Source organism: Neoarius graeffei, chromosome 10 (assembly GCF_027579695.1).
Source record: "Neoarius graeffei isolate fNeoGra1 chromosome 10, fNeoGra1.pri, whole genome shotgun sequence".
Classification (NCBI taxonomy): domain Eukaryota; kingdom Metazoa; phylum Chordata; class Actinopteri; order Siluriformes; family Ariidae; genus Neoarius; species Neoarius graeffei.
In genome coordinates, this window is record NC_083578.1 from 62,213,559 (window position 1) to 62,225,812 (window position 12,254).

At 41.7% G+C, this 12,254-nt stretch overlaps 1 protein-coding gene across 1 annotated transcript in view; it reads left to right on the forward strand.

The window, feature by feature from the left end:
* Positions 1–12,254, forward strand: part of gnai3 (guanine nucleotide binding protein (G protein), alpha inhibiting activity polypeptide 3) — a 102,839-nt gene that overhangs the window by 66,096 nt on the left and 24,489 nt on the right. Inside the window, exons 5-7 of the mRNA XM_060932034.1 lie at positions 11,251–11,379; positions 11,475–11,604; positions 12,049–12,202. Of these exons, the coding sequence (XP_060788017.1) occupies positions 11,251–11,379; positions 11,475–11,604; positions 12,049–12,202 (413 nt within the window). The remainder of the gene's footprint in view (positions 1–11,250; positions 11,380–11,474; positions 11,605–12,048; positions 12,203–12,254) is intronic.

Here is a 12,254-nt window from a genome sequence, read left to right on the forward strand (position 1 = left end):
TGACCCTTTTGCCCGTATTCTCATTTTTGATCTAGCCTGCCGTTTTGGATTGTTTGCCTGTGTATATATTGTCTCACTGTATATATATTCTGCACTTTATTAAACTGTATACTTCTGCACATACATCCGCCTCCCTCGCGTACGTGACATGGAGATTATTCAATACGACTTGGAACCAACGTGGAGTAGAGTTGGAAAGACGACAGGATAAGGACGAGTCCGTCGCGCTGGTATTTACGTCATTACTGTCACACAATTTAAACATGCCAGATCGGGTGGCTGGTGGGTTTTCAAAATAGATGCATGCATGTATTTTTGTGATAAATACATATTATGGACCCTTTTCAGTCACGTGACCTTCGTAAACGCGACCGCCATTTTGGACATGTAGTGGACTTCGGCTTAAATCGGTTTGAATGCGAGGAAGGCGACAAACATAAAAGAAAAAGGAGCGAGATGCAGAAAACTGTATTTACTAGTTTACTGTAATTATGATCTGGCAGCTACTTACACCGGATCCAGTGTAAATAGCTGCCGGAGCCAACGTCCGAGGTTCCGGAGCGCGTGCGCGTGCGCCGGCCGGAGCCGCGAGCGCGTGCGCCGGCAACTATTTACACTGGATCTGGTGTAAATAGCTGCCAGATCATAATTACAGTAAACTAGAATGGAATGTTAACAGCAATGTAATGCCTTTTCTGGCTAATTTTATTCGTCTTACCTCCAACAAAGTGGTCACTACACAAGCGCTGGTATGCCGCTATCCATCTTCTCCGTCGGTCAGCATCTACCGGGATCCGATAAAATGATAACCCTTGCCTTGTGTGTTGATGGTTACTACATCCAGGTGCACAACAATATAGTGGCATGATGGAAGTCTTGGTGAAAATAAACACTTTCTTTGCTGCCGTTCCTCAATGTTGGCTGTGGTAAACTACTGGTAGTACATGTCCAAAATGGCGGCCGCGTTTGTCGTGACGTCACATGAAAAGGGTCCATACTGAGTGCATTTCCCACATAATCCTCACTAAGGTTTCGGACAGCACTACAAAATGGCATCGCCACTATGTAGTGCCCTATATAGTGAGTAGGGAGCGATTTCAGACACAGAAAACTTCCAGCTTGATTACGCCAGCGTTCGAAGGAGGGCGTGCACGTCTTTTGACAATGTTGGCAGACGTCGGTCACTTGGATTTCCGCTGTATGTTTTACTTCCGTCCTATGAAGTCTCACACAGGTCTCAACGAATCTCGTTTATTGCCATTGCTTTGACATATGGACTGGTATATTACATAGAATATGTGACCCCTCACCGGATCCAGGGACACATGTCGGCCGAAACGAATCCAAGATAATCGCAAAAGAAGCATTTTTTTCAAAATTTGTGATTTTTTTTTTTTTTTTTTTTTCCATCATGTGCAAGTTGAGATCTTGAAGAATGCAATCAGTATTTCAGATAATAGATTTTGTTGGAAAAGCATACGTTTTTTTTGTTGCAAATTGTCTCGTTTTTGTCAGGACTGTAGCCTGCTGGGGGGTGTGGGTAAATTACCATATGGGCCATTCACATGATGATTTAAGTCTTTTTTGTTTTTTCTTTTTTTCGCGAGTCAGCTGTATGATCCGAGCTGAGCGCATGGCTACTTAACTGCATACAGGCATGTAATTTCACTATGGAATGAGTTACTAAACAGAGCGCAGAGGAGCCCCGCGAAGCAAACAGACGCACGGTATTTACATCGGAGATCACTATTTCTAGCAAAAAAACCCGCAACCTCGTTTTCCAGATTGAATGGAATACTTGAATGATCGGATTATACACGGACCGTTCTAGGACTACATTCCATCGGAGGCATTGGTGTGTGCAAGGCGCCGTTTCTCTTTCTGATGGGGTGAGTTTATTAATCTAAGGCTGTGTGGTTATTTTTGCATGTAACGGAGAGTGTTGTGGTTTGGTTAAGCCTAGGTCACAACCGGACGTACGATTTTTTGGCCGTGTGATTTTTGGCGTTTCCCAAATCGCTGCGTTTTTTTTTTTTTTCACGGAGAAAGATGCGTGTTGGCTGTAAGTTTGTTTTGCAACCTGAAAAAAACGTAAGCGCCCGTAGAGTTTGTTTGACATGACAAAGAACCTCTGCGGCTCGAAAATCAGCACGTCACATGCGCGCGCTCGTGCTTTTCACACGTGCGCGCTCTCCGTGTGTTTCTTGCGTTTTTTGCATGTAGACCGGCCGTAGGAGCGAGCACGGTACGGCCGGTTGTGACCGAGGCTTTACATCAGGGGTCTTCAATCCTATCCGCAAAGGGCCGGTGTAGCTGCAGGCTTTCATTACAGCCAAATTGGAGGCTCACTTGATTGTTGATTGGAGACCAGGATGAAATGATTAAACAAGTGAAATCAGGTGTAGCTCCTGCTTGGTTGGAATGAAAGCCTGCAGCCACACTGGCCCTTTGTGGATAGGATTGAAGACCCCTGCTTTACATGAAACTAGTGTTGTGTTAGTTGTGTCATCATCGTGCTATCTTTCTTACGGTGTGAGTAATTTTTCAACCACAAAACGTTAAAGTATACTTTAGGACTTATTTTTGTACTTCATAATTATGTTGGGCATACTTTGCATGGAAGGAAAATTGACGTGGTGATCTTTGTTTACATGAAAGTAGCATCGTGCTAGCTAGTAGGGGGTAGAGCTTTCCTTAATATCATGCAAATGAGCAGCATTATGTGCCCGCCCTGCACCCAGAGTAGCTGAGATGGAAAACTTTGAGGGCGATTTTCTCCCTTTTCTGTTTTAAGTAGTATACACTTTCAAAAGGCCACACATTCTTCAAATATTGTCAGATCTCCACATGGAAGGCATCATTGGAAAGCTTAGAAACTGTACTTTCTGAATCTGTCAGTAACTCAAAATGCCCCCGGGCAGACGTGTCCCTGGATTCTGTGATCTGCCACATATTTCAAACACTCATAACTTGCTGTAGCAGCGACAAAATAGCCGTCAGAAATGCATTCCTACGTTTTGTAAAATGAGAAATAGAATTTCGATATTTGTCTTCAGTTCCCCTTTAATAATCTGCTGTGTGACTTTGGAGGAGAATAATAAAAAAAAAAAAAAAACCCTCTTTCTCAGGTACAGCTGATATCCTGTTGGGTTTATTTCCAGTCCTGACTAAAGTTTTGCAGCATTGCTGACCTTGTTGACTGGTAATTAAACCAAGAGAGACTAAATGCTGGTGATTGCAACTACAGCTGACTCATAACCAGCTTCCCGTATTTTGAGATGATGCTGTAACTTGTACATGACTTGTATATCTGACCACATCCCCTTCCTCCCCCTTTTAGAACCACCGGTGATGCTATTGTTAAACAGCGATAGTAGGCAGGATAGGACGATGGAAAATTACACGCACTTGCAGGCAGACTATAAACTCCATCTGAATTGGGCACGCAGTCAGTAGAAGAGGGAATCAAACAGGAAGTCTCAGTACACAGATGGCATCCTTAAGAGTACTAGGGTATTATTAAGCTGCGGGGAGATGCAACCAAGTATTAGGAAAGAATTTTTTGTTCAGGGATGTTTTCATATCCACTTTGGTGCAAACATTAAATAAAATTTTTCCACACGTCCATACTATTAACCTTTTCTTATTCTGTCCATTCTTTAGTCTTGTAAATGGAGAACTGTACCCGATTTTATATTTGACTTGCTGTCTTGCTTACGTTTTTCCTTTTTCTGTCTCTACTCATATGAACCTAGAAACCATCTGGCCTGTCATGCTTCTGAAAATGTCAGGATTATTTAGGTGCCTTGTGTCCGTGGTGGATCTGGTTTAGTGAATGAGTAAAAATGGAAGAGCTGCACTATGGTTTTACTTGAAATCCCAGCCTTATTATGGCTTTTTAATGCAGAGATGGAAAAAATGTCGGTTTGCAAGACTTGACACTTATGCGGATTTGACTGGTCACATAAAAGATGATCACTTGCGAGTGAAATGAAGCATCTGGAATGAGGATCTGGATGTTTACTTGTCGAGACATGACCCTGTAGTAAGGAGTTCCTCGGGTTTTCTGGGACAAGCTCGGTCTTGCTCCTCTGATTCCTGAGTGTATGATCCTGAATAAAGTTTGAAGCTCAGGAGACTCCGACTAACAGCTTTAAGCTTTCCGAGCTGCATTCCAGGTCTGTTCTGTCTGTCCCTATTCAGTGCACTAGTGTAACTCATCCTGGTGGTTTGTTCTACTGGTTTGAAAATTCCAGTAGTTTCCAGTAATAACAAGAGGTGATCACATCTAGCCACCAATGCTTGCTCTCACTCACTCACACTCTCTCTCTCTCTCTCTCTCTCTCTCTCTCTCTCTCTCTCTCACACTCACACACACACACACACACACACACACACACACACACATATATATATATATATATATATATATATATATATATATATATATATATATATATATTCCCAAGCCAAGTTCATGTCTGAAACATTATTGTAAAAGCAGGAGCTGTTCTGTGAAGCACATTTTTTTTACTCTGGCATGGTATCAGCGGTGCTTTGACCTGTGGTGAAATGAGGCATTTTGCACTTACATCATCACCCAAAGACAAGCAGCTACCCCTCTCTCTCTCTCTCTCTCTCTCTCTCTCTCTCTCTCTCTCCTGTTTTAGACATCAGCCTGGGAGTATTTGGACTTGATCCTGTTTTTCTTTTTTGGCATGGATTTTCACCTTGTCAGGTTTTTTTTTCCTCTCATATAAAATTTTCTGGGTTTTTATTGTGTCTTGGGTACTGAGCAAGTAGTTTTATCGTGGGGAAAATAAATGTCTGTTTTCGTACCAAGTCTTTAGAGTACAACCGTTTTGATAGCAATGCACTGAACGGCAACTAATTGAATGCTTCATGGAGTGTGTATGCTGAGCGCACGCTGACACCTTTTCACGGAGGTTTTTTTTTTTCCATTTTAATTGTTTTGTCTTTGTGATTTTTGACATGTACAGATACTTGAGTAACAATCTATGTAGCTGTGAATAATTGAAGTACCTTGATATTAAGGCTGCAGTGATTATTCTTCAGACGTCAACTATTGTTTATAGCAGTTATGAAAAATGATCAACATGGATTTTTTATATTTGACACAGACATGAATTACAGTCTGTTAAAGGAGATGCGCAGAGCCTTTATTTTTAAATGCATTTGAGTGGATGGTATCTCCATCCTTGACTCTTGTATGCTGCATAATTGGGAATAATATATATAAATATGAATAAATAAAATATGAGTTAAAATCGCCCACAAAGTTGGCACTCCAGCGCTGAGTATGTGACGTCGCAGCGGTAACTGGTGCTATAGACCAAAACCAGACTTGGCAGGTGAGAGTGGTTGCTGTGGCCTCTCCATTCAGATTTATTGGAGATTTTTTGGATTCCTCAGATAGTAATACATCGGACTGTGATAGTCCTGAAATTGGAGTGTGTGTACATGCTACTGCTATACACACAGGACTGTATCAGTTCGAACCATCGGAAAGTGAATCCGATAGTAACGCGTCAGCCACGCGGAGGCCCCCACCTTACGAAATAAAGCCAGAGAACAAAGCTGTCTAGAGAATTAGATGGACTTGAACTGACTGTCTCATGTGACTCTGATTAAAACAGGCTAGGTGTTATAACTTATGCAACATACATGTATGCGTTTTCACCGATTACCGTAAAAGGCTAATTAAATAATCAGATGAACTGAGACAATCACGTTCTGAAGCAAATTAAATAATCTTATACCGGTAACTTAAACGCACAATACAAGTTACATGTCTTAATCTAAATGCAGGTAAACGAGTGTTGTTTTTGTTGTGATGTAACCAAATGAGAGTCGCATCTTACCAGTCTTGTTCTCGCTTCTTGAAGGCCGATCTTGTGGCCGATTTGTTTTTGAAATAATCTGACTTTCAGTTCTTTGTTCAGCCGCTTCTTCCACGTAAGGGCGAGATATTGCTCCTGACGCAAGCATATCCAACAGGGGGAAAAAGCATATCCAGCAGAGAAATCTGACGACTGGTCCACTCATTCTCCATACTGAGTACTCCGCCATTACTGCTCGGCTCACACTGCGGGAGAACTGGTGCAACTGAACTTTCTTTCCTTTTTTTTGTAGTTTTCTTTTCCTTTAATTGTTGGTACTGCATCCTCTCTCAATACGGGCTTACAGCCAACACTCCTCAACAGATCAGAGGTTTCGTGCGAGTCTTCAGTAAAATGAGCAGAGGAGAGACCACTTCGTAGGCGCCCAATCTGTGAATTTCTTGCAAAATGCATCCAGAGCTTTGCAGTTTGAACATTCTTGGGCCATGAATGCAACATAAATCCACCTTCTGTCGTGTTTCTGCACTGGCCAAAAACACATCTACGTGGCATGGCGATAAATTAGTTCAAAATGGAGGCTCGGAGTTGCAGTCAGCTCTGTATTTTAGTATAGCGGAAATGGCGACGAGACCGATAGCCTTCCTGCCGTGATGTCACAGATGTCAAGGTCATTCAGTCAGACCGCTACCTATATGAATCATTTTAATCGTAAAAATTGCTATTAGATTTATTGTTAACGCTTAAAGCTATTCCTGTGCCATTCTTGAGGTCTCAAGGCATTTATAAACAAAAAGTGAGGCCATGGTGTTCTGCGGATCTCCTTTGAGATTTTTCTTTCTTACACGCATGCGCGCGCGTGTTCTGGTTGATTACACTTGCTTAGATAAGCAAGCCAGAAACCATGTTATGGGTTTAGTGTTTGCTCCCAAGTTGATGACAGCATGAATTTGCAAACATTAAACACTTGAATGATGGAAGACATGAGGGTGAGCCATGTGACCTTTCCATGCACAAACACACAACCGTTGAAGAAATCTCCTATCGCGGCAGTAGTGGTACTGATAACACTGATTTAGTTTTGGTGAAGGAAAAAAAAAAAAGTACAAGGATGGTACAGTGCAGTAAAGGCAAAAGGGATATTTTTTTTCTTTAAAACTAATTCCGGATTAGATTTCATATTTGTGCCTATTGCTGTTGGAAACAAGGAATAATGAGGAGTCCTAGAGAAGTCAGTACAAGTAGCACAGTGTTAAAGGTTAAGCGGAACCTCAAGTTATTTATATTTTATTAAAGAAGACAAATAAATGACCAAAAATAGCAAGTAACAATCCATTATTTGTTGATTTTATAGATATTCAACCATTTTATGGCCCTCTTTACCTCCTTATACTCCCCATCTATCCCCGTCTCCCCCAATCCCAGATAATCACATGCGTCATTTAAAATGACATGAATGCCATTACTCAGTTTAGCAATAAGTGTTATCTCTCTAAGGAAATCCCACTTCCTTTTACTTGTCCTTTTGTATCCCATTTAAAGGAAAACTCCAGGATACAAAAGAAGTCCTACAGAATTAAGTCTATTTCACAGTAACATCTGAATATTTAGCTCCTTTTGATATTATGAATGAATGTCTGACAACATGGAAAGACAGAAAAACAGGCCCCATGCTTTTAATCGACTACAGGTACTGAATGGTCAGAGACCGGAAGAAGAGAAAAGTAAAACAATGAGTGTAGAAACTGTTTTTTCACAGGTATTGAGGTAGACGGACCCAGGTGCATCTCTGTAGGGATTCTTTCCGTGTAGTCGGACACTTTATAATGACATTATGAGCCTGTTGGTGGCCAAAACAAGCTGTTTACTTTGACATGGATGTGTGACTCATGCAATTATATTGTATAGCTGTTTTTGAGGTTGCCGGTTATAGCAGTGTAACTCAATACTGGACCGATTTCAATCGTTTTTGTCCGTAGTAAATATTTGGAACCAAGCAGATGGGAAAATGGTGCTAAGGTTAGAAAAATCCGAGTTTTTCTTTAACCATATCCTCAGGGTAGACAGGTTTACAACATAACCTCTCTGGTGTTTAGCTGTGAGATGAGATTGATTTGTTGGATGGCCTCGCAGAGTAGCTTTGCATCTGTGTATAAAATGTTTCTTGTAATCTTCCAGGTCATATATTACAGTAGTTTCTGATTGAGGGAGTGTGTGAGTAAATATAAGCATACAATCCTGCTGGGAGCCATTTGGAACCAGTCCATTACTAGATGACTTGTGTGATTTGTGGTGGTTTGAGCTTGTTCACTGGTAGATGGTTGTGCAAGAACTCCAACAGGCCTTAGCTTGAGCAGTGGCATTCCTCTCGTCCTGATCTTCCGTGCATGATGCGTATTTTCCGGCCTTGATAAAATGCCTTGGAGCTGTTGGCTTGGAGTGGTATTTTGTCCATGGGAATTTTTGGCACTGTTAAAGGATATGGGACATGAAACATAAGCACGCTATATCAGTTTCTTTCCATTAAAAATATGAATTAATTGCATCAACAAATACAAAATCATCTATTAAATTCAGCAAAATCGTTATATTCGTGATTATATGGCATTTCTGCTCGACTTCCGATATGCATTTTTTGCAACCGGAAGAGCCGCTGTCACGTGATCATACGTAACAAAAACTTTCGGGCACAGCACAAGCGGGTAGATGAATGGAGAAGTGGATGACAAGAAAATTGTTTTTATAGTCTTTAAAGTACATTGGACATCATGGTGTATTGTGCTGCTTATGGTTGCAATAATTCCAATGGGAAATGCCCTGGAGTAAGGTTTTTTGCATTCCCCAAGGACCCGAAGCTGAGGAAAGTGTGGGCTCACCTGCGCATGCGCAGTAGGCTTGGTAGGACAACTTTACAGAACACCTGTTGAAAAAACTTTGCACCTACTGTTTCCCACAAACTATTCGGACCATTTCAACATTAATACTCAGGTACTGAGCGATATTAATTCATGAAACAGGAAGTATAAGGATGAGAAAAAAAAACCAGTTTAAATCGGGAAGCTGCGCACATTTGCGCCAGGCTGCACAAATGTGCGCAGCTTCCCGATTTAAACCATTTTTTTCTCATCCTTATACTTCCTGTTTCATGAATTAATATTGCTATTTTTTTTTTTTTTTTTTAAATCGGATCTGCGCGATTCAGCCGTGAAAAAGGCGGCATCCGCCGAAAGGCGCGCTGTTTGCATCCCTGCACGGAGGCCAGGGGACAGGGCAGGAATATTTTTGTTGATATGAGTGATCCGGTGCGATTTCGCGACCCCCCCTGTTGAAGACCTCTGCGCTAAGCGTCTGAAAGCCGAGGTAAGGATTAGTATTATAATTTTGGGTGTATCAATTATTGATTATCATAATTCTGACTCGTTTCGCCATTTTGAATGTTTTCATCTCGGACTCTGGAAGCATTGTATCTCAATCAATCTCGAAAAATATCAGCAAAAAAAAAACTAGCTTACAACGGACTTTAGCTAGATCTATGATGAACTTTCAATGTATGATACAAAAATAATACTTCTTTCAACAGATCATTAGCCTTTGAGCAGAATTGTTTTTAACTTACCAGGAAGTGTTATCGAGCCGACCGCTTTCAGTTTCATGAGGGCTGAATGAACTCTCACTCTCAGGATCATCTGACCCGTCAGAGTAAAGACAAGATCCATGTTCATGTGAATTTCCAGCTATCGGTTCGAATTGATAGGGTCTAACTTCACATCTCTGTGAAACATCGGGAATGTCACTGTCGATGGTGTCCATTTCGGTAACCTGTTTACATTAGATACCCAAGCGCTGGCTCCTTGGAAAGTTTTTGTGACGTCACGGGTCATGTGACCACCTAGCTCATTAACAAATCCTTGTTTTACGCTGATGTATAAAAAAACTTGAATAATGTGATTTTCACATTTTTGACGCCCTGCAGTGATTTAGATGGCATTTCTTATGTCCTTTATACATAATTATGCCCAGAAAAAAATCCATGTCCCATATCCTTTAAGTGGTCTCGAGGCTGCTTGACCCTTTGTGATGTGATGTGCCTTTTGTGGATTGGTGAAAATGGTGGCTGCGTGGGCTGTTTTGATACACGGCAACTTTTTTAAAGATTTTTTTTGGGCTTTTTTCACCCCCACTGGATAGGACAGTGCAGAGACAGGACAGGAAATGAGCGGGAGAGAGAGACGGGGAGGGACCGGGAAACGACCCCGGGCCGGAATCGAACCCAGGTCCCTGGATCCACGGCACGGCGCCCCAGCCACCCGAGCCACGACGCCCCAATACACGGCAACTTTTGATGAACACTGTTTTTCTTTTATTAATTGTAAAGCAATCTTGGGCATAAGAAAGGTACTATAAGAGCAATCCTAATCACGGGTGGACACATGACTAACCCAAACACCTCAAATAGATTTTGTGTCTGGGCCATTAGTTTTTAATTATCCACTGCTGGCCGAAAGGCTCGAAGGGGGATTATCGTGGTGATGTCTATCCATCCTGGGAAGGGTACTCACTTTCTGAAATGAACTCGTCTCAGAGCTTTTGGAGAAGTTTCACGAAACTTGACAGGATTCTTTGTTATATGTCGGTAATACGCATATTGCAATTTCATTCAGTTCAATCACATTTTACCAAAGTTATGGCTGAGTTGCCAGCAGGGGATTTTGTGCTCTGAGCACGCTCGTCTTTACCAGACAAGTAGGTAAAACAGACAAACAGATTTCTATTGAAAAATAAAAGCTTTGATTTTGGTTTGTATGTTTGCCCATTTCTGTGAAGTGACACACTTTGATGTAACTAGAGCGTGAGCTGCTCATTCCAACTCCCACCACCTGCTGCGCTATCCAAATGGTCATATAACTCTCCTGCTTAGTATGCTGCACTTAAGCAAGTCCAGAGAAAAATAGACATTAGCCAAGCCTAAATAATCTTTTACATGCAGTGCGACGAGCGAAAACCATGGCTCATAGCGGAGATATTCTCCCGAGACTTGCTGACATTTTCTCAAGGGCACAAACGCAGTGTGCTTCATTAAGCATGTTGTTAAAAGAGATTAATAACCGTAAACTCATTTAGCTTCCATTCACTAGCTAACTGCATCACCTTTTAAATTACATTGGCTGCCATTTTTAACCTACCATGCTTCCAGGCAACCAAAACGGGGTACTTGCCACATGAGGTAGGGTAGCTAATAGATTTATGATTTATCCACCCCCTGGTGGTGGTGATATAATTGCAGTAGTGTGTAGCTGGAAGTCTAAATTTAATGTTTAATTTTAATGCATTTCTTTGTTGTCTCCCTTTTTATATGATTATTTTGAGTAAACGTGCTCGCTATGCCTTTTAGTTATCTGAATGATCTGGAGAGGATATCCCAACAGAGCTACATGCCCACACAGCAAGATGTGCTGAGGACTCGAGTCAAGACCACCGGCATTGTGGAAACCCACTTTACCTTTAAAGAGCTCTACTTCAAGTTAGTAAATCCTTCCAACCTCTTCTCCTCCCTTTTCACTTGTCAGTAACCCTTTTGTGATTTTTGTACTGCATGTTGACTGTGTGTGTGAGCAGGATGTTTGATGTGGGTGGCCAGCGTTCGGAGAGGAAGAAATGGATTCACTGCTTCGAGGGTGTCACAGCCATTATCTTTTGCGTAGCACTGAGTGATTACGACTTGGTGCTGGCTGAAGATGAGGAGATGGTGCGCTTTCTTCTATCTGTCCTTGTTATACTGTATACACACCTGAGCTCAACTTATTTCTGCAGCTCTCGGATCGCTTGAAACATGTAGGATGTATGAAGACGTAGTTGTTTCGAATATGACTTCTCAAGTGCTTTTAACGTCACCCTGTCAGAGTTGACTGGTCCCTGATGTCGAATTTAAAATTGATATGGGAATGAAGCCTCACTCAGTTTTGCACACACGAGCTCCTCTATGTTAATATGCTCCCTTTGTGGATGTTTAGCATAATCATATTCTGTTGCTTCCAAATAATTGGTCTCGTAAAGAAACCCAGTTATTCATTTGTCAGCAACAAACCAGTCAGCACTTGAAGTGGTACATAGCGCAATCATAAATTGTGCAGGAAGTGAATGCACGCATTCTTGTCTTGAGTTTTGAAACATCCTGCATTTGTGTCCTCAGAACCGCATGCACGAAAGCATGAAGTTGTTTGACAGCATCTGCAACAACAAGTGGTTCACCGACACTTCAATCATCCTCTTCCTCAATAAGAAGGACCTGTTTGAGGAGAAGATCAAGAAGAGTCCGCTCACCATCTGTTACCCTGAATACTCAGGTGAGAAGAGACGTCTGTATTTATTTTTTTCTTCCACCCCCACCCCCCCACC